The following is a 26,808-nucleotide window of genomic DNA, read 5'->3' as shown; positions in this document are numbered from 1 at the left end:
CGAGGATTTATCAGACAAACTTTGCCCGTTAGATGGCGCAGCTAACCAGCTCATGAAAGCAAAATCACAGTTAGGAACAGTGTTTGAAGAGGAAGTTTATCTCGGCAAGTTACCACAAGAGCCAGGAGAACTTGGAAATGGTCAAGCAATAAATCGGCTATTTGTAGCTGAAGATACTACCAGCTTAGCGAGCTCAATACAACATCGTTCTGACGAATCTGGCTATGAAAGTGATGGCACAAAGAACGGTAGCGACGAATCTTCAAATTCTGAGGACAAACGACAGCCATTTGTCATAGAAACAGATGTTCCTCTGGTAATAGCTAAAAATTCAATAAGTACTTCATTGAGTTTAAGAACCAGTGTGAAACGTACTGAATCTAAAGAGAACTGTAGTCTGAGAACCTGTGTGAAACGTACTGAATCTAAAGAGAACTGCAGTCTGAGAACCGGTGTGAAACGTGCTGAATCTAAAGAGAACTGCAGCCTGAGAACCGGTGTGAAACGTGCTGAATCTAAAGAAAACTGCAGTCTGAGAACCAGTGCGAAACGTGCTGAATCTAAAGAAAACTGCAGTCTGAGAATCGGTGTGAAACGTGCTGAATCTAAAGAAAACTGCAGTCTGAGAACCAGTGTAAAACGTGCTGAATCTAAAGAGAACTGCATTTGCTCACCTCAAAAGACATCTGACGGTAATCTCCAGAGATTTAGCGCCATACTCCAAAAACTAAAAACTCAGAACTCTGGGTCCTCGAGCACTTCAAGAACTGCATCCAGCGCGAGCCAGAACAGGGTTCACAGTTCGAGTGACGGTCGAGCTTGTGGAGATGCTAGGAGCTTAAGATTACGGACACCAGGGATTTTATCTCAGTTGGTTCTAAAGTGTAAAGATGACCGTACGGGAAAGAATGACACACGTGGAAGTTCGACAAAGTGTGATCCAAAAACAGAGACGTCACGTCTTGGGCAGTTTAAAGCATGGACCTTGGATCGTAGGCTGCTCAGGAAAACAAAGAAAGGAACACATCATTCCGACCATCAGAAGGCTGACAGACTTTCTCCCAAACGAACAAGCTTATTCGAATCTTCTCTGTGTTTGGATACAGTTCAAGAATCCAGTGATGTATCTGGCCCAGCGACTAACCACTTAGACCATTCCGAATTAGGTACATCTGAAGAAGTTGACGATGGTGGCGTTATAAGCAAGTTACATTTGTGTGGAGATCTAAACTACCAACTGAAGCTAAAGAAAGCTGGACACAAAATGTCTTCAACAAACAATGACACCCGACGACAATGGCTACAGCCTCAGTTGAACACGAAATCAAACCCTAAGGAAAAAGAGTCCAAAGGTGCTATGTTCTACTGGGGTAATGGACCTAATAAAGACTCTTTTACTTTCAAATTACCAGTAGCAGATTGCAACTTGGACAGTGACACAGAACTTCGGGAACCCGAGAAGTGTGATAATACCGAACTAGTTTTTACCACAAAACATTCAGGCCTAGAAAACACTACAAAACAAAAAGTGTTTAGTGTTGTTTTAGAGAAAGACGAGCAAGGGGAACTCGGAATTTACATCAACAGACAGGAAGAAGAGAGAAATGTTGTAGGTTATGTTGTAGCAGCGCTCGAAGAAGGCGGACCAGCTTGCAGGTAAGACAGAAACATAAAGGGTCTTATTGTGTCTACTTAGAAAAAAACACTGTTAATAACACTATGTAATTATGTTCCCGGATAGTACGTGTTATTTCTTAATTACTTATGTTGTAAAAGTACAGAAAATGACCATTATTCACTTCAAACATTGCTTTTATGACCTGGATAATGAAGTTTAGAAATTAACCTATTTTATATGTAAAAACAGGAAAATTTGGACGTTTTCATTTACATAAAGTCTGAATAAAACAACATATGAATCAAGATTTACATGTATTTATAATAAAGTTATACATAAATGTTTAAAAGTGAGTAGTGATTCGAGATTTGCGACTGTAATGTAAATCACTTTCACGTATCAGCCTCCAAATATAGTCTCCCATCATGTTTTCGTTATACGCTCCAGGTCACAAAAGCAAAGTTTGAAGAGAAAAATAGGTATTTTTAATTTACTTAAGGCATAAGTAATTGGGAAATAACACTTTCTGTCCAGGAACAAGTAAAAGTAAACATTTTGTTACATAGTGTAATTTACATTTAAAACAAGCCACATTCTTGACAAAGACTGCTTATTGTGAAACAATATTTAAAACAGATGTAAATGTTAACATTAATGTAAATATAAATGGTGTTAGACTTGGTAGAAGGTTAAAAACAAAAATACTATTCACAGGTACAAGTTAGAGTGAAAGAAGTTCAAATATTTTAAAAACATAATTTTAACTTTCATTGTTCAGATAAATAAAGTTTGTTTTCACATAGAACTAAAACCACCTCACATATAAATCTATCTACATGGGTATTTCTGGTCCCAAAAGATGTATCACAGATTCTCACTTTTACAAATGATCTACCTTAATATTCTGTATAAAGTTCCATTTTTCTGCTTAACAAATTAACTTAAGGTTATGTTAATATAAGTAACCAGCTTTCAAAGTTTAAAACTATAAAGGGTATATTAATAAATGTCTCTACATGAAATAAACATAGTTTAGGGTAAAAACATTTTTAACCAAATTAATTATAATCTTATATTTATACTAAGCATTTTACTGCAAAGTCTGATAATCAAATCTGAAATGTAATATTGAATACTCAGTCAAAAACACCCACCTGGTAACTTAGATGGAAGTCCATCTACTTCATCATTTTTAACTTGTCCTGAAATGTTAAGTAAAAAAAAAAAAGTGGAAATGACATTCACTCTTATCACACTGTTTTGTGTTCTTAAGTAGAAGAATAAAAGGAACAAAGTATTTGAAACATCAGCATGGAAACAATGATGTTAAAATTTAACAAAATAATGACACAATTTAAACAAACATGAGTGATAATTTCTGTGAGAAATAATTAATGATAGACGTAACCCAAACAACAGTAAATAATTAATGATAGACGTAACCCAAACAACAGTAAATAATTAATGATAGACGTAACCCAAACAACAGTAAATAATTAATGATAGACGTAACCCAAACAACAGTAAATAATTAATGATAGACGTAACCCAAACAACAGTAAATAATTAATGATAGACGTAACCCAAACAACAGTAAATAATTAATGATAGACGTAACCCAAACAACAGTAAATAATTAATGATAGACGTAACCCAAACAACAGTAAATAATTAATGATAGACGTAACCCAAACAACAGTAAATAATTAATGATAGACGTAACCCAAACAACAGTAAATAATTAATGATAGACGTAACCCAAACAACAGTAAATAATTAATGATAGACGTAACCCAAACAACAGTAAATAATTAATGATAGACGTAACCCAAACAACAGTAAATAATTAATGATAGACGTAACCCAAACAACAGTAAATAATTAATGATAGACGTAACCCAAACAACAGTAAATAATTAATGATAGACGTAACCCAAACAACAGTAAATAATTAATGATAGACGTAACCCAAACAACAGTAAATAATTAATGATAGACGTAACCCAAACAACAGTAAATAATTAATGATAGACGTAACCCAAACAACAGTAAATAATTAATGATAGACGTAACCCAAACAACAGTAAATAATTAATGATAGACGTAACCCAAACAACAGTAAATAATTAATGATAGACGTAACCCAAACAACAGTAAATAATTAATGATAGACGTAACCCAAACAACAGTAAATAATTAATGATAGACGTAACCCAAACAACAGTAAATAATTAATGATAGACGTAACCCAAACAACAGTAAATAATTAATGATAGACGTAACCCAAACAACAGTAAATAATTAATGATAGACGTAACCCAAACAACAGTAAATAATTAATGATAGACGTAACCCAAACAACAACCCAAATAACAGTAAATTAATGATAGACGTAACCCAAACAACAGTAAATAATTAATGATAGACGTAACCCAAACAACAGTAAATAATTAATGATAGACGTAACCCAAACAACAGTAAATAATTAATGATAGACGTAACCCAAACAACAGTAAATAATTAATGATAGACGTAACCCAAACAACAGTAAATAATTAATGATAGACGTAACCCAAACAACAGTAAATAATTAATGATAGACGTAACCCAAACAACAGTAAATAATTAATGATAGACGTAACCCAAACAACAGTAAATAATTATGATAGACGTAACCCAAACAACAGTAAATAATTAATGATAGACGTAACCCAAACAACAGTAAATAATTAATGATAGACGTAACCCAAACAACAGTAAATAATTAATGATAGACGTAACCCAAACAACAGTAAATAATTAATGATAGACGTAACCCAAACAACAGTAAATAAATGATAGACGTAACCCAAACAACAGTAAATAATTAATGATAGACGTAACCCAAACAACAGTAAATAATTAATGATAGACGTAACCCAAACAACAGTAAATAATTAATGATAGACGTAACCCAAACAACAGTAAATAATTATGATAGACGTAACCCAAACAACAGTAAATAATTAATGATAGACGTAACCCAAACAACAGTAAATAATTATGATAGACGTAACCCAAACAACAGTAAATAATTAATGATAGACGTAACCCAAACAACAGTAAATAATTAATGATAGACGTAACCCAAACAACAGTAAATAATTAATGATAGACGTAACCCAAACAACAGTAAATAATTAATGATAGACGTAACCCAAACAACAGTAAATAATTAATGATAGACGTAACCCAAACAACAGTAAATAATTAATGATAGACGTAACCCAAACAACAGTAAATAATTAATGATAGACGTAACCCAAACAACAGTAAATAATTAATGATAGACGTAACCCAAACAACAGTAAATAATTAATGATAGACGTAACCCAAACAACAGTAAATAATTAATGATAGACGTAACCCAAACAACAGTAAATAATTAATGATAGACGTAACCCAAACAACAGTAAATAATTAATGATAGACGTAACCCAAACAACAGTAAATAATTAATGATAGACGTAACCCAAACAACAGTAAATAATTAATGATAGACGTAACCCAAACAACAGTAAATAATTAATGATAGACGTAACCCAAACAACAGTAAATAATTAATGATAGACGTAACCCAAACAACAGTAAATAATTAATGATAGACGTAACCCAAACAACAGTAAATAATTAATGATAGACGTAACCCAAACAACAGTAAATAATTAATGATAGACGTAACCCAAAATAATTAATGATAGACAACAGTAAATAATTAATGATAGACGTAACCCAAACAACAGTAAATAATTAATGATAGACGTAACCCAAACAACAGTAAATAATTAATGATAGACGTAACCCAAACAACAGTAAATAAATAATAATGATAGACGTAACCCAAACAACAGTAAATAATTAATGATAGACGTAACCCAAACAACAGTAAATAATTAATGATAGACGTAACCCAAACAACAGTAAATAATTAATGATAGACGTAACCCAAACAACAGTAAATAATTAATGATAGACGTAACCCAAACAACAGTAAATAATTAATGATAGACGTAACCCAAACAACAGTAAATAATTAATGATAGACGTAACCCAAACAACAGTAAATAATTAATGATAGACGTAACCCAAACAACAGTAAATAATTAATGATAGACGTAACCCAAACAACAGTAAATAATTAATGATAGACGTAACCCAAACAACAGTAAATAATTAATGATAGACGTAACCCAAACAACAGTAAATAATTAATGATAGACGTAACCCAAACAACAGTAAATAATTAATGATAGACGTAACCCAAACAACAGTAAATAATTAATGATAGACGTAACCCAAACAACAGTAAATAATTAATGATAGACGTAACCCAAACAACAGTAAATAATTAATGATAGACGTAACCCAAACAACAGTAAATAATTAATGATAGACGTAACCCAAACAACAGTAAATAATTAATGATAGACGTAACCCAAACAACAGTAAATAATTAAAATAATTATGATAGACGTAACCCAAACAACAGTAAATAATTAATGATAGACGTAACCCAAACAACAGTAAATAATTAATGATAGACGTAACCCAAACAACAGTAAATAATTAATGATAGACGTAACCCAAACAACAGTAAATAATTAATGATAGACGTAACCCAAACAACAGTAAATAATTAATGATAGACGTAACCCAAACAACAGTAAATAATTAATGATAGACGTAACCCAAACAACAGTAAATAATTAATGATAGACGTAACCCAAACAACAGTAAATAATTAATGATAGACGTAACCCAAACAACAGTAAATAATTAATGATAGACGTAACCCAAACAACAGTAAATAATTAATGATAGACGTAACCCAAACAACAGTAAATAATTAATGATAGACGTAACCCAAACAACAGTAAATAATTAATGATAGACGTAACCCAAACAACAGTAAATAATTAATGATAGACGTAACCCAAACAACAGTAAATAATTAATGATAGACGTAACCCAAACAACAGTAAATAATTAATGATAGACGTAACCCAAACAACAGTAAATAATTAATGATAGACGTAACCCAAACAACAGTAAATAATAATAATGATAGACGTAACCCAAACAACAGTAAATAATTAATGATAGACGTAACCCAAACAACAGTAAATAATTAATGATAGACGTAACCCAAACAACAGTAAATAATTAATGATAGACGTAACCCAAACAACAGTAAATAATTAATGATAGACGTAACCCAAACAACAGTAAATAATTAATGATAGACGTAACCCAAACAACAGTAAATAATTAATGATAGACGTAACCCAAACAACAGTAAATAATTAATGATAGACGTAACCCAAACAACAGTAAATAATTAATGATAGACGTAACCCAAACAACAGTAAATAATTAATGATAGACGTAACCCAAACAACAGTAAATAATTAATGATAGACGTAACCCAAACAACAGTAAATAATTAATGATAGACGTAACCCAAACAACAGTAAATAATTAATGATAGACGTAACCCAAACAACAGTAAATAATTAATGATAGACGTAACCCAAACAACAGTAAATAATTAATGATAGACGTAACCCAAACAACAGTAAATAATTAATGATAGACGTAACCCAAACAACAGTAAATAATTAATGATAGACGTAACCCAAACAACAGTAAATAATTAATGATAGACGTAACCCAAACAACAGTAAATAATTAATGATAGACGTAACCCAAACAACAGTAAATAATTAATGATAGACGTAACCCAAACAACAGTAAATAATTAATGATAGACGTAACCCAAACAACAGTAAATAATTAATGATAGACGTAACCCAAACAACAGTAAATAATTAATGATAGACGTAACCCAAACAACAGTAAATAATTAATGATAGACGTAACCCAAACAACAGTAAATAATTAATGATAGACGTAACCCAAACAACAGTAAATAATTAATGATAGACGTAACCCAAACAACAGTAAATAATTAATGATAGACGTAACCCAAACAACAGTAAATAATTAATGATAGACGTAACCCAAACAACAGTAAATAATTAATGATAGACGTAACCCAAACAACAGTAAATAATTAATGATAGACGTAACCCAAACAACAGTAAATAATTAATGATAGACGTAACCCAAACAACAGTAAATAATTAATGATAGACGTAACCCAAACAACAGTAAATAATTAATGATAGACGTAACCCAAACAACAGTAAATAATTAATGATAGACGTAACCCAAACAACAGTAAATAATTAATGATAGACGTAACCCAAACAACAGTAAATAATTAATGATAGACGTAACCCAAACAACAGTAAATAATTAATGATAGACGTAACCCAAACAACAGTAAATAATTAATGATAGACGTAACCCAAACAACAGTAAATAATTAATGATAGACGTAACCCAAACAACAGTAAATAATTAATGATAGACGTAACCCAAACAACAGTAAATAATTAATGATAGACGTAACCCAAACAACAGTAAATAATTAATGATAGACGTAACCCAAACAACAGTAAATAATAATAATGATATAGACGTAACCCAAACAACAGTAAATAATTAATGATAGACGTAACCCAAACAACAGTAAATAATTAATGATAGACGTAACCCAAACAACAGTAAATAATTAATGATAGACGTAACCCAAACAACAGTAAATAATTAATGATAGACGTAACCCAAACAACAGTAAATAATTAATGATAGACGTAACCCAAACAACAGTAAATAATTAATGATAGACGTAACCCAAACAACAGTAAATAATTAATGATAGACGTAACCCAAACAACAGTAAATAATTAATGATAGACGTAACCCAAACAACAGTAAATAATTAATGATAGACGTAACCCAAACAACAGTAAATAATTAATGATAGACGTAACCCAAACAACAGTAAATAATTAATGATAGACGTAACCCAAACAACAGTAAATAATTAATGATAGACGTAACCCAAACAACAGTAAATAATTAATGATAGACGTAACCCAAACAACAGTAAATAATTAATGATAGACGTAACCCAAACAACAGTAAATAATTAATGATAGACGTAACCCAAACAACAGTAAATAATTAATGATAGACGTAACCCAAACAACAGTAAATAATTAATGATAGACGTAACCCAAACAACAGTAAATAATTAATGATAGACGTAACCCAAACAACAGTAAATAATTAATGATAGACGTAACCCAAACAACAGTAAATAATTAATGATAGACGTAACCCAAACAACAGTAAATAATTAATGATAGACGTAACCCAAACAACAGTAAATAATTAATGATAGACGTAACCCAAACAACAGTAAATAATTAATGATAGACGTAACCCAAACAACAGTAAATAATTAATGATAGACGTAACCCAAACAACAGTAAATAATTAATGATAGACGTAACCCAAACAACAGTAAATAATTAATGATAGACGTAACCCAAACAACAGTAAATAATTAATGATAGACGTAACCCAAACAACAGTAAATAATTAATGATAGACGTAACCCAAACAACAGTAAATAATTAATGATAGACGTAACCCAAACAACACAGTAAATAATTAATGATAGACGTAACCCAGACGTAACCCAAACAACAGTAAATAATTAATGATAGACGTAACCCAAACAACAGTAAATAATTAATGATAGACGTAACCCAAACAACAGTAAATAATTAATGATAGACGTAACCCAAACAACAGTAAATAATTAATAGACGTAGACGTAACCCAAACAACAGTAAATAATTAATGATAGACGTAACCCAAACAACAGTAAATAATTAATGATAGACGTAACCCAAACAACAGTAAATAATTAATGATAGACGTAACCCAAACAACAGTAAATAATTAATGATAGACGTAACCCAAACAACAGTAAATAATTAATGATAGACGTAACCCAAACAACAGTAAATAATTAATGATAGACGTAACCCAAACAACAGTAAATAATTAATGATAGACGTAACCCAAACAACAGTAAATAATTAATGAACCCAAACAACAGTAAATAATTAATGATAGACGTAACCCAAACAACAGTAAATAATTAATGATAGACGTAACCCAAACAACAGTAAATAATTAATGATAGACGTAACCCAAACAACAGTAAATAATTAATGATAGACGTAACCCAAACAACAGTAAATAATTAATGATAGACGTAACCCAAACAACAGTAAATAATTAATGATAGACGTAACCCAAACAACAGTAAATAATTAATGATAGACGTAACCCAAACAACAGTAAATAATTAATGATAGACGTAACCCAAACAACAGTAAATAATTAATGATAGACGTAACCCAAACAACAGTAAATAATTAATGATAGACGTAACCCAAACAACAGTAAATAATTAATGATAGACGTAACCCAAACAACAGTAAATAATTAATGATAGACGTAACCCAAACAACAGTAAATAATTAATGATAGACGTAACCCAAACAACAGTAAATAATTAATGATAGACGTAACCCAAACAACAGTAAATAATTAATGATAGACGTAACCCAAACAACAGTAAATAATTAATGATGATAGACGTAACCCAAACAACAGTAAATAATTAATGATAGACGTAACCCAAACAACAGTAAATAATTAATGATAGACGTAACCCAAACAACAGTAAATAATTAATGATAGACGTAACCCAAACAACAGTAAATAATTAATGATAGACGTAACCCAAACAACAGTAAATAATTAATGATAGACGTAACCCAAACAACAGTAAATAATTAATGATAGACGTAACCCAAACAACAGTAAATAATTAATGATAGACGTAACCCAAACAACAGTAAATAATTAATGATAGACGTAACCCAAACAACAGTAAATAATTAATGATAGACGTAACCCAAACAACAGTAAATAATTAATGATAGACGTAACCCAAACAACAGTAAATAATTAATGATAGACGTAACCCAAACAACAGTAAATAATTAATGATAGACGTAACCCAAACAACAGTAAATAATTAATGATAGACGTAACCCAAACAACAGTAAATAATTAATGATAGACGTAACCCAAACAACAGTAAATAATTAATGATAGACGTAACCCAAACAACAGTAAATAATTAATGATAGACCCAAACAACAGTAAATAATTAATGATAGACGTAACCCAAACAACAGTAAATAATTAATGATAGACGTAACCCAAACAACAGTAAATAATTAATGATAGACGTAACCCAAACAACAGTAAATAATTAATGAAAGACGTAACCCAAACAACAGTAAATAATTAATAACCCAAACAACAGTAAATAATTAATGATAGATAGACGTAACCCAAACAACAGTAAATAATTAATGATAGACGTAACCCAAACAACAGTAAATAATTAATGATAGACGTAACCCAAACAACAGTAAATAATTAATGATAGACGTAACCCAAACAACAGTAAATAATTAATGATAGACGTAACCCAAACAACAGTAAATAATTAATGATAGACGTAACCCAAACAACAGTAAATAATTAATGATAGACGTAACCCAAACAACAGTAAATAATTAATGATAGACGTAACCCAAACAACAGTAAATAATTAATGATAGACGTAACCCAAACAACAGTAAATAATTAATGATAGACGTAACCCAAACAACAGTAAATAATTAATGATAGACGTAACCCAAACAACAGTAAATAATTAATGATAGACGTAACCCAAACAACAGTAAATAATTAATGATAGACGTAACCCAAACAACAGTAAATAATTAATGATAGACGTAACCCAAACAACAGTAAATAATTAATGATAGACGTAACCCAAACAACAGTAAATAATTAATGATAGACGTAACCCAAACAACAGTAAATAATTAATGATAGACGTAACCCAAACAACAGTAAATAATTAATGATAGACGTAACCCAAACAACAGTAAATAATTAATGATAGACGTAACCCAAACAACAGTAAATAATTAATGATAGACGTAACCCAAACAACAGTAAATAATTAATGATAGACGTAACCCAAACAACAGTAAATAATTAATGATAGACGTAACCCAAACAACAACAACAGTAAATAATTAATGATAGACGTAACCCAAACAACAGTAAATAATTAATGATAGACGTAACCCAAACAACAGTAAATAATTAATGATAGACGTAACCCAAACAACAGTAAATAATTAATGATAGACGTAACCCAAACAACAGTAAATAATTAATGATAGACGTAACCCAAACAACAGTAAATAATTAATGATAGACGTAACCCAAACAACAGTAAATAATTAATGATAGACGTAACCCAAACAACAGTAAATAATTAATGATAGACGTAACCCAAACAACAGTAAATAATTAATGATAGACGTAACCCAAACAACAGTAAATAATTAATGATAGACGTAACCCAAACAACAGTAAATAATTAATGATAGACGTAACCCAAACAACAGTAAATAATTAATGATAGACGTAACCCAAACAACAGTAAATAATTAATGATAGACGTAACCCAAACAACAGTAAATAATTAATGATAGACGTAACCCAAACAACAGTAAATAATTAATGATAGACGTAACCCAAACAACAGTAAATAATTAATGATAGACGTAACCCAAACAACAGTAAATAATTAATGATAGACGTAACCCAAACAACAGTAAATAATTAATGATAGACGTAACCCAAACAACAGTAAATAATTAATGATAGACGTAACCCAAACAACAGTAAATAATTAATGATAGACGTAACCCAAACAACAGTAAATAATTAATGATAGACGTAACCCAAACAACAGTAAATAATTAATGATAGACGTAACCCAAACAACAGTAAATAATTAATGATAGACGTAACCCAAACAACAGTAAATAATTAATGATAGACGTAACCCAAACAACAGTAAATAATTAATGATAGACGTAACCCAAACAACAGTAAATAATTAATGATAGACGTAACCCAAACAACAGTAAATAATTAATGATAGACGTAACCCAAACAACAGTAAATAATTAATGATAGACGTAACCCAAACAACAGTAAATAATTAATGATAGACGTAACCCAAACAACAGTAAATAATGATAGATGATAGACGTAACCCAAACAACAGTAAATAATAGACGTAATGATAGACGTAACCCAAACAACAGTAAATAATTAATGATAGACGTAACCCAAACAACAGTAAATAATTAATGATAGACGAACCCAAAACAACAGTAAATAATTAATGATAGACGTAACCCAAACAACAGTAAATAATTAATGATAGACGTAACCCAAACAACAGTAAATAATTAATGATAGACGTAACCCAAACAACAGTAAATAATTAATGATAGACGTAACCCAAACAACAGTAAATAATTAATGATAGACGTAACCCAAACAACAGTAAATAATTAATGATAGACGTAACCCAAACAACAGTAAATAATTAATGATAGACGTAACCCAAACAACAGTAAATAATTAATGATAGACGTAACCCAAACAACAGTAAATAATTAATGATAGACGTAACCCAAACAACAGTAAATAATTAATGATAGACGTAACCCAAACAACAGTAAATAATTAATGATAGACGTAACCCAAACAACAGTAAATAATTAATGATAGACGTAACCCAAACAACAGTAAATAATTAATGATAGACGTAACCCAAACAACAGTAAATAATTAATGATAGACGTAACCAACAGTAAATAATTAATGATAGACGTAACCCAAACAACAGTAAATAATTAATGATAGACGTAACCCAAACAACAGTAAATAATTAATGATAGACGTAACCCAAACAACAGTAAATAATTAATGATAGACGTAACCCAAACAACAGTAAATAATTAATGATAGACGTAACCCAAACAACAGTAAATAATTAATGATAGACGTAACCCAAACAACAGTAAATAATTAATGATAGACGTAACCCAAACAACAGTAAATAAATAATAATGATAGACGTAACCCAAACAACAGTAAATAATTAATGATAGACGTAACCCAAACAACAGTAAATAATTAATGATAGACGTAACCCAAACAACAGTAAATAATTAATGATAGACGTAACCCAAACAACAGTAAATAATTAATGATAGACGTAACCCAAACAACAGTAAATAAATAATTAATGATAGACGTAACCCAAACAACAGTAAATAATTAATGATAGACGTAACCCAAACAACAGTAAATAATTAATGATAGACGTAACCCAAACAACAGTAAATAATTAATGATAGACGTAACCCAAACAACAGTAAATAATTAATGATAGACGTAACCCAAACAACAGTAAATAATTAATGATAGACGTAACCCAAACAACAGTAAATAATTAATGATAGACGTAACCCAAACAACAGTAAATAATTAATGATAGACGTAACCCAAACAACAGTAAATAATTAATGATAGACGTAACCCAAACAACAGTAAATAATGATAATGATAATTAATGATAGACGTAACCCAAACAACAGTAAATAATTAATGATAGACGTAACCCAAACAACAGTAAATAATTAATGATAGACGTAACCCAAACAACAGTAAATAATTAATGATAGACGTAACCCAAACAACAGTAAATAATTAATGATAGACGTAACCCAAACAACAGTAAATAATTAATGATAGACGTAACCCAAACAACAAATAATTAATAAATAACCCAAACAACAGTAAATAATGATAGACGTAACCCAAACAACAGTAAATAATTAATGATAGACGTAACCCAAACAACAGTAAATAATTAATGATAGACGTAACCCAAACAACAGTAAATAATTAATGATAGACGTAACCCAAACAACAGTAAATAATTAATGATAGACGTAACCCAAACAACAGTAAATAATTAATGATAGACGTAACCCAAACAACAGTAAATAATTAATGATAGACGTAACCCAAACAACAGTAAATAATTAATGATAGACGTAACCCAAACAACAGTAAATAATTAATGATAGACGTAACCCAAACAACAGTAAATAATTAATGATAGACGTAACCCAAACAACAGTAAATAATTAATGATAGACGTAACCCAAACAACAGTAAATAATTAATGATAGACGTAACCCAAACAACAGTAAATAATTAATGATAGACGTAACCCAAACAACAGTAAATAATTAATGATAGACGTAACCCAAACAACAGTAAATAATTAATGATAGACGTAACCCAAACAACAGTAAATAATTAATGATAGACGTAACCCAAACAACAGTAAATAATTAATGATAGACGTAACCCAAACAACAGTAAATAATTAATGATAGACGTAACCCAAACAACAGTAAATAATTAATGATAGACGTAACCCAAACAACAGTAAATAATTAATGATAGACGTAACCCAAACAACAGTAAATAATTAATGATAGACGTAACCCAAACAACAGTAAATAATTAATGATAGACGTAACCCAAACAACAGTAAATAATTAATGATAGACGTAACCCAAACAACAGTAAATAATTAATGATAGACGTAACCCAAACAACAGTAAATAATTAATGATAGACGTAACCCAAACAACAGTAAATAATTAATGATAGACGTAACCCAAACAACAGTAAATAATTAATGATAGACGTAACCCAAACAACAGTAAATAATTAATGATAGACGTAACCCAAACAACAGTAAATAATTAATGATAGACGTAACCCAAACAACAGTAAATAATTAATGATAGACGTAACCCAAACAACAGTAAATAATTAATGATAGACGTAACCCAAACAACAGTAAATAATTAATGATAGACGTAACCCAAACAACAGTAAATAATTAATGATAGACGTAACCCAAACAACAGTAAATAATTAATGATAGACGTAACCCAAACAACAGTAAATAATTAATGATAGACGTAACCCAAACAACAGTAAATAATTAATGATAGACGTAACCCAAACAACAGTAAATAATTAATGATAGACGTAACCCAAACAACAGTAAATAATTAATGATAGACGTAACCCAAACAACAGTAAATAATTAATGATAGACGTAACCCAAACAACAGTAAATAATTAATGATAGACGTAACCCAAACAACAGTAAATAATTAATGATAGACGTAACCCAAACAACAGTAAATAATTAATGATAGACGTAACCCAAACAACAGTAAATAATTAATGATAGACGTAACCCAAACAACAGTAAATAATTAATGATAGACGTAACCCAAACAACAGTAAATAATTAATGATAGACGTAACCCAAACAACAGTAAATAATTAATGATAGACGTAACCCAAACAACAGTAAATAATTAATGATAGACGTAACCCAAACAACAGTAAATAATTAATGATAGACGTAACCCAAACAACAGTAAATAATTAATGATAGACGTAACCCAAACAACAGTAAATAATTAATGATAGACGTAACCCAAACAACAGTAAATAATTAATGATAGACGTAACCCAAACAACAGTAAATAATTAATGATAGACGTAACCCAATAGACGTAACCCAAACAACAGTAAATAATTAATGATAGACGTAACCCAAACAACAGTAAATAATTAATGATAGACGTAACCCAAACAACAGTAAATAATTAATGATAGACGTAACCCAAACAACAGTAAATAATTAATGATAGACGTAACCCAAACAACAGTAAATAATTAATGATAGACGTAACCCAAACAACAGTAAATAATTAATGATAGACGTAACCCAAACAACAGTAAATAATTAATGATAGACGTAACCCAAACAACAGTAAATAATTAATGATAGACGTAACCCAAACAACAGTAAATAATTAATGATAGACGTAACCCAAACAACAGTAAATAAACAACAAACAACAGTAAATAATTAATGATAGACGTAACCCAAACAACAGTAAATAATTAATGATAGACGTAACCCAAACAACAGTAAATAATTAATGATAGACGTAACCCAAACAACAGTAAATAATTAATTATAGACGTAACCCAAACAACAGTAAATAATTAATGATAGACGTAACCCAAACAACAGTAAATATAGACGTAACCCAAACAACAGACGTAACCCAAACAACAGTAAATAATTAATGATAGACGTAACCCAAACAACAGTAAATAATTAATGATAGACGTAACCCAAACAACAGTAAATAATTAATGATAGACGTAACCCAAACAACAGTAAATAATTAATGATAGACGTAACCCAAACAACAGTAAATAATTAATGATAGACGTAACCCAAACAACAGTAAATAATTAATGATAGACGTAACCCAAACAACAGTAAATAATTAATGATAGACGTAACCCAAACAACAGTAAATAATTAATGATAGACGTAACCCAAACAACAGTAAATAATTAATGATAGACGTAACCCAAACAACAGTAAATAATTAATGATAGACGTAACCCAAACAACAGTAAATAATTAATGATAGACGTAACCCAAACAACAGTAAATAATTAATGATAGACGTAACCCAAACAACAGTAAATAATTAATGATAGACGTAACCCAAACAACAGTAAATAATTAATGATAACGTAACCCAAACAACAGTAAATAATTAATGATAGACGTAACCCAAACAACAGTAAATAATTAATGATAGACGTAACCCAAACAACAGTAAATAATTAATGATAGACGTAACCCAAACAACAGTAAATAATTAATGATAGACGTAACCCAAACAACAGTAAATAATTAATGATAGACGTAACCCAAACAACAGTAAATAATTAATGATAGACGTAACCCAAACAACAGTAAATAATTAATGATAGACGTAACCCAAACAAAGTAAATAATTAATGATAGACGTAACCCAAACAACAGTAAATAATTAATGATAGACGTAACCCAAACAACAGTAAATAATTAATGATAGACGTAACCCAAACAACAGAAATAATTAATGAGAGACGTTACCCAAACAACAGTAAATAATTAATGATAGACGTAACCCAAACAACAGTAAATAATTAATGATAGACGTAACCCAAACAACAGTAAATAATTAATGATAGACGTAACCCAAACAACAGTAAATAATTAATGATAGACGTAACCCAAACAACAGTAAATAATTAATGATAGACGTAACCCAAACAACAGTAAATAATTAATGATAGACGTAACCCAAACAACAGTAAATAATTAATGATAGACGTAACCCAAACAACAGTAAATAATTAATGATAGACGTAACCCAAACAACAGTAAATAATTAATGATAGACGTAACCCAAACAACAGTAAATAATTAATGATAGACGTAACCCAAACAACAGTAAATAATTAATGATAGACGTAACCCAAACAACAGTAAATAATTAATGATAGACGTAACCCAAACAACAGTAAATAATTAATGATAGACGTAACCCAAACAACAGTAAATAATTAAATGATAGACGTAACCCAAACAACAGTAAATAATTAATGATAGACGTAACCCAAACAACAGTAAATAATTAATGATAGACGTAACCCAAACAACAGTAAATAATTAATGATAGACGTAACCCAAACAACAGTAAATAATTAATGATAGACGTAACCCAAACAACAGTAAATAATTAATGATAGACGTAACCCAAACAACAGTAAATAATTAATGATAGACGTAACCCAAACAACAGTAAATAATTAATGATAGACGTAACCCAAACAACAGTAAATAATTAATGATAGACGTAACCCAAACAACAGTAAATAATTAATGATAGACGTAACCCAAACAACAGTAAATAATTAATGATAGACGTAACCCAAACAACAGTAAATAATGATAATGATAGACGTAACCCAAACAACAGTAAATAATTAATGATAGACGTAACCCAAACAACAGTAAATAATTAATGATAGACGTAACCCAAACAACAGTAAATAATTAATGATAGACGTAACCCAAACAACAGTAAATAATTAATGATAGACGTAACCCAAACAACAGTAAATAATTAATGATAGACGTAACCCAAACAACAGTAAATAATTAATGATAGACGTAACCCAAACAACAGTAAATAATTAATGATAGACGTAACCCAAACAACAGTAAATAATTAATGATAGACGTAACCCAAACAACAGTAAATAATTAATGATAGACGTAACCCAAACAACAGTAAATAATTAATGATAGACGTAACCCAAACAACAGTAAATAATTAATGATAGACGTAACCCAAACAACAGTAAATAATTAATGATAGACGTAACCCAAACAACAGTAAATAATTAATGATAGACGTAACCCAAACAACAGTAAATAATTAATGATAGACGTAACCCAAACAACAGTAAATAATTAATGATAGACGTAACCCAAACAACAGTAAATAATTAATGATAGACGTAACCCAAACAACAGTAAATAATTAATGATAGACGTAACCCAAACAACAGTAAATAATTAATGATAGACGTAACCCAAACAACAGTAAATAATGATAATGATAGACGTAACCCAAACAACAGTAAATAATTAATGATAGACGTAACCCAAACAACAGTAAATAATGATAATGAAATAATAGACGTAACCCAAACAACAGTAAATAATTAATGATAGACGTAACCCAAACAACAGTAAATAATTAATGATAGACGTAACCCAAACAACAGTAAATAATTAATGATAGACGTAACCCAAACAACAGTAAATAATTAATGATAGACGTAACCCAAACAACAGTAAATAATTAATGATAGACGTGATATAGACGTAACCCAAACAACAGTAAATAATTAATGATAGACGTAACCCAAACAACAGTAAATAATTAATGATAGACGTAACCCAAACAACAGTAAATAATGATAATGATAGACGTAACCCAAACAACAGTAAATAATTAATGATAGACGTAACCCAAACAACAGTAAATAATTAATGATAGACGTAACCCAAACAACAGTAAATAATTAATGATAGACGTAACCCAAACAACAGTAAATAATTAATGATAGACGTAACCCAAACAACAGTAAATAATTAATGATAGACGTAACCCAAACAACAGTAAATAATTAATGATAGACGTAACCCAAACAACAGTAAATAATTAATGATAGACGTAACCCAAACAACAGTAAATAATTAATGATAGACGTAACCCAAACAACAGTAAATAATTAATGATAGACGTAACCCAAACAACAGTAAATAATTAATGATAGACGTAACCCAAACAACAGTAAATAATTAATGATAGACGTGAAATAGACGTAACCCAAACAACAGTAAATAATTAATGATAGACGTAACCCAAACAACAGTAAATAATTAATGATAAATAATTAATGATAGACGTAACCCAAACAACAGTAAATAATTAATGATAGACGTAACCCAAACAACAACAGTAAATAATTAATGATAGACGTAACCCAAACAACAGTAAATAATTAATGATAGACGTAACCCAAACAACAGTAAATAATTAATGATAGACGTAACCCAAACAACAGTAAATAATTAATGATAGACGTAACCCAAACAACAGTAAATAATTAATGATAGACGTAACCCAAACAACAGTAAATAATTAATGATAGACGTAACCCAAACAACAGTAAATAATTAATGATAGACGTAACCCAAACAACAGTAAATAATTAATGATAGACGTAACCCAAACAACAGTAAATAATTAATGATAGACGTAACCCAAACAACAGTAAATAATTAATGATAGACGTAACCCAAACAACAGTAAATAATTAATGATAGACGTAACCCAAACAACAACCCAAACAACAGTAAATAATTAATGATAGACGTAACCCAAACAACAGTAAATAATTAATGATAGACGTAACCCAAACAACAGTAAATAATTAATGACGTAACCCAAACAACAGTAAATAATTAATGATAGACGTAACCCAAACAACAGTAAATAATTAATGATAGACGTACCCCAAACAACAGTAAATAATTAATGATAGACGTAACCCAAACAACAGTAAATAATTAATGATAGACGTAACCCAAACAACAGTAAATAATTAATGATAGACGTAACCCAAACAACAGTAAATAATTAATGATAGACGTAACCCAAACAACAGTAAATAATTAATGATAGACGTAACCCAAACAACAGTAAATAATTAATGATAGACGTAACCCAAACAACAGTAAATAATTAATGATAGACGTAACCCAAACAACAGTAAATAATTAATGATAGACGTAACCCAAACAACAGTAAATAATTAATGATAGACGTAACCCAAACAACAGTAAATAATTAATGATAGACGTAACCCAAACAACAGTAAATAATTAATGATAGACGTAACCCAAACAACAGTAAATAATTAATGATAGACGTAACCCAAACAACAGTAAATAATTAATGATAGACGTAACCCAAACAACAGTAAATAATTAATGATAGACGTAACCCAAACAACAGTAAATAATTAATGATAGACGTAACCCAAACAACAGTAAATAATTAATGATAGACGTAACCCAAACAACAGTAAATAATTAATGATAGACGTAACCCAAACAACAGTAAATAATTAATGATAGACGTAACCCAAACAACAGTAAATAATTAATGATAGACAGTAAAAACAACAGTAAATAATTAATGATAGACGTAACCCAAACAACAGTAAATAATTAATGATAGACGTAACCCAAACAACAGTAAATAATTAATGATAGACGTAACCCAAACAACAGTAAATAATTAATGATAGACGTAACCCAAACAACAGTAAATAATTAATGATAGACGTAACCCAAACAACAGTAAATAATTAATGATAGACGTAACCCAAACAACAGTAAATAATTAATGATAGACGTAACCCAAACAACAGTAAATAATTAATGATAGACGTAACCCAAACAACAGTAAATAATTAATGATAGACGTAACCCAAACAACAGTAAATAATAATATGATAGACGTAACCCAAACAACAGTAAATAATTAATGATAGACGTAACCCAAACAACAGTAAATAATTAATGATAGACGTAACCCAAACAACAGTAAATAATTAATGATAGACGTAACCCAAACAACAGTAAATAATTAATGATAGACGTAACCCAAACAACAGTAAATAATTAATGATAGACGTAACCCAAACAACAGTAAATAAATAATAATGATAGACGTAACCCAAACAACAGTAAATAATTAATGATAGACGTAACCCAAACAACAGTAAATAATTAATGATAGACGTAACCCAAACAACAGTAAATAATTAATGATAGACGTAACCCAAACAACAGTAAATAATTAATGATAGACGTAACCCAAACAACAGTAAATAATTAATGATAGACGTAACCCAAACAACAGTAAATAATTAATGATAGACGTAACCCAAACAAAGTAAATAATTAATGATAGACGTAACCTAAACAACAGTAAATAATTAATGATAGACGTTACGTAAACAACAGTAAATAATTAATGATAGACGTAACCCAAACAACAGTAAATAATTAATGATAGACGTAACCCAAACAACAGTAAATAATTAATGATAGACGTAACCCAAACAACAGTAAATAATTAATGATAGACGTAACCCAAACAACAAAAATAATTAATGAGAGACGTTACCCAAACAACAGTAAATAATTAATGATAGACGTAACCCAAACAACAGTAAATAATTAATGATAGACGTAACCCAAACAACAGTAAATAATTAATGATAGACGTAACCCAAACAACAGTAAATAATTAATGATAGACGTAACCCAAACAACAGTAAATAATTAATGATAGACGTAACCCAAACAACAGTAAATAATTAATGATAGACGTAACCCAAACAACAGTAAATAATTAATGATAGACGTAACCCAAACAACAGTAAATAATTAATGATAGACGTAACCCAAACAACAGTAAATAATTAATGATAGACGTAACCCAAACAACAGTAAATAATTAATGATAGACGTAACCCAAACAACAGTAAATAATTAATGATAGACGTAACCCAAACAACAGTAAATAATTAACCCCAAACAACAGTAAATAATTAATGATAGACGTAACCCAAACAACAGTAAATAATTAATGACAGACGTAACCCAAACAACAGTAAATAATTAATGATAGACGTAACCCAAACAACAGTAAATAATTAATGATAGACGTAACCCAAACAACAGTAAATAATTAATGATAGACGTAACCCAAACAACAGTAAATAATTAATGATAGACGTAACCCAAACAACAGTAAATAATTAATGATAGACGTAACCCAAACAACAGTAAATAATTAATGATAGACGTAACCCAAACAACAGTAAATAATTAATGATAGACGTAACCCAAACAACAGTAAATAATTAGACGTGATAGACGTAACCCAAACAACAGTAAATAATTAATGATAGACGTAATAACAGTAAATAATTAATGATAGACGTAACCCAAACAACAGTAAATAATTAATGATAGACGTAACCCAAACAACAGTAAATAATTAATGATAGACGTAAATTAATGATAGACGTAACCCAAACAACAGTAAATAATTAATGATAGACGTAACCCAAACAACAGTAAATAATTAATGATAGACGTAACCCAAACAACAGTAAATAATTAATGATAGACGTAACCCAAACAACAGTAAATAATTAATGATAGACGTAACCCAAACAACAGTAAATAATTAATGATAGACGTAACCCAAACAACAGTAAATAATTAATGATAGACGTAACCCAAACAACAGTAAATAATTAATGATAGACGTAACCCAAACAACAGTAAATAATTAATGATAGACGTAACCCAAACAACAGTAAATAATTAATGATAGACGTAACCCAAACAACAGTAAATAATTAATGATAGACGTAACCCAAACAACAGTAAATAATTAATGATAGACGTAACCCAAACAACAGTAAATAATTAATGATAGACGTAACCCAAACAACAGTAAATAATTAATGATAGACGTAACCCAAACAACAGTAAATAATTAATGATAGACGTAACCCAAACAACAGTAAATAATTAGATGATAGACGTAAATAATTAATGATAGACCCAAAACAACAGTAAATAATTAATGATAGACGTAACCCAAACAACAGTAAATAATTAATGATAGACGTAACCCAAACAACAGTAAATAATTAATGATAGACGTAACCCAAACAACAGTAAATAATTAATGATAGACGTAACCCAAACAACAGTAAATAATTAATGATAGACGTAACCCAAACAACAGTAAATAATTAATGATAGACGTAACCCAAACAACAGTAAATAATTAATGATAGACGTAACCCAAACAACAGTAAATAATTAATGATAGACGTAACCCAAACAACAGTAAATAATTAATGATAGACGTAACCCAAACAACAGTAAATAATTAATGATAGACGTAACCCAAACAACAGTAAATAATTAATGATAGACGTAACCCAAACAACAGTAAATAATTAATGATAGACGTAACCCAAACAACAGTAAATAATTAATGATAGACGTAACCCAAACAACAGTAAATAATTAATGATAGACGTAACCCAAACAACAGTAAATAATTAATGATAGACGTAACCCAAACAACAGTAAATAATTAATGATAGACGTAACCCAAACAACAGTAAATAATTAATGATAGACGTAACCCAAACAACAGTAAATAATTAATGATAGACGTAACCCAAACAACAGTAAATAATTAATGATAGACGTAACCCAAACAACAGTAAATAATTAATGATAGACGTAACCCAAACAACAGTAAATAATTAATGATAGACGTAACCCAAACAACAGTAAATAATTAATGATAGACGTAACCCAAACAACAGTAAATAATTAATGATAGACGTAACCCAAACAACAGTAAATAATTAATGATAGACGTAACCCAAACAACAGTAAATAATTAATGATAGACGTAACCCAAACAACAGTAAATAATTAATGATAGACGTAACCCAAACAACAGTAAATAATTAATGATAGACGTAACCCAAACAACAGTAAATAATTAATGATAGACGTAACCCAAACAACAGTAAATAATTAATGATAGACGTAACCCAAACAACAGTAAATAATTAATGATAGACGTAACCCAAACAACAGTAAATAATTAATGATAGACGTAACCCAAACAACAGTAAATAATTAATGATAGACGTAACCCAAACAACAGTAAATAATTAATGATAGACGTAACCCAAACAACAGTAAATAATTAATGATAGACGTAACCCAAACAACAGTAAATAATTAATGATAGACGTAACCCAAACAACAGTAAATAATTAATGATAGACGTAACCCAAACAACAGTAAATAATTAATGATAGACGTAACCCAAACAACAGTAAATAATTAATGATAGACGTAACCCAAACAACAGTAAATAATTAATGATAGACGTAACCCAAACAACAGTAAATAATTAATGATAGACGTAACCCAAACAACAGTAAATAATTAATGATAGACGTAACCCAAACAACAGTAAATAATTAATGATAGACGTAACCCAAACAACAGTAAATAATTAATGATAGACGTAACCCAAACAACAGTAAATAATTAATGATAGACGTAACCCAAACAACAGTAAATAATTAATGATAGACGTAACCCAAACAACAGTAAATAATTAATGATAGACGTAACCCAAACAACAGTAAATAATTAATGATAGACGTAACCCAAACAACAGTAAATAATTAATGATAGACGTAACCCAAACAACAGTAAATAATTAATGATAGACGTAACCCAAACAACAGTAAATAATTAATGATAGACGTAACCCAAACAACAGTAAATAATTAATGATAGACGTAACCCAAACAACAGTAAATAATTAATGATAGACGTAACCCAAACAACAGTAAATAATTAATGATAGACGTAACCCAAACAACAGTAAATAATTAATGATAGACGTAACCCAAACAACAGTAAATAATTAATGATAGACGTAACCCAAACAACAGTAAATAATTAATGATAGACGTAACCCAAACAACAGTAAATAATTAATGATAGACGTAACCCAAACAACAGTAAATAATTAATGATAGACGTAACCCAAACAACAGTAAATAATTAATGATAGACGTAACCCAAACAACAGTAAATAATTAATGATAGACGTAACCCAAACAACAGTAAATAATTAATGATAGACGTAACCCAAACAACAGTAAATAATTAATGATAGACGTAACCCAAACAACAGTAAATAATTAATGATAGACGTAACCCAAACAACAGTAAATAATTAATGATAGACGTAACCCAAACAACAGTAAATAATTAATGATAGACGTAACCCAAACAACAGTAAATAATTAATGATAGACGTAACCCAAACAACAGTAAATAATTAATGATAGACGTAACCCAAACAACAGTAAATAATTAATGATAGACGTAACCCAAACAACAGTAAATAATTAATGATAGACGTAACCCAAACAACAGTAAATAATTAATGATAGACGTAACCCAAACAACAGTAAATAATTAATGATAGACGTAACCCAAACAACAGTAAATAATTAATGATAGACGTAACCCAAACAACAGTAAATAATTAATGATAGACGTAACCCAAACAACAGTAAATAATTATGATAGACGTAACCCAAACAACAGTAAATAATTAATGATAGACGTAACCCAAACAACAGTAAATAATTAATGATAGACGTAACCCAAACAACAGTAAATAATTAATGATAGACGTAACCCAAACAACAGTAAATAATTAATGATAGACGTAACCCAAACAACAGTAAATAATTAATGATAGACGTAACCCAAACAACAGTAAATAATTAATGATAGACGTAACCCAAACAACAGTAAATAATTAATGATAGACGTAACCCAAACAACAGTAAATAATTAATGATAGACGTAACCCAAACAACAGTAAATAATTAATGATAGACGTAACCCAAACAACAGTAAATAATTAATGATAGACGTAACCCAAACAACAGTAAATAATTAATGATAGACGTAACCCAAACAACAGTAAATAATTAATGATAGACGTAACCCAAACAACAGTAAATAA

General features: G+C 29.4%; 1 protein-coding gene across 2 annotated transcripts in view; it reads left to right on the top strand.

The window, feature by feature from the left end:
* Nucleotides 1-52: 52 nt before the first annotated feature.
* The window catches only part of LOC143246898 (uncharacterized), an 87,005-nt gene continuing 60,249 nt past the window's right edge, over nt 53-26,808 (top strand). For both annotated transcript variants that reach the window (XM_076494158.1, XM_076494157.1), the window contains exon 1: nt 53-1,656. In XM_076494158.1, the coding sequence (XP_076350273.1) occupies nt 53-1,656 (1,604 nt within the window). The remainder of the gene's footprint in view (nt 1,657-26,808) is intronic.

The sequence above is a fragment of the Tachypleus tridentatus genome, chromosome 3 (assembly GCF_004210375.1).
Source record: "Tachypleus tridentatus isolate NWPU-2018 chromosome 3, ASM421037v1, whole genome shotgun sequence".
Lineage (NCBI taxonomy): Eukaryota > Metazoa > Arthropoda > Merostomata > Xiphosura > Limulidae > Tachypleus > Tachypleus tridentatus.
The sequence above is the reverse complement of the archived record's forward strand: the minus strand, read 5'-3'. Positions and strand labels throughout refer to the sequence as shown.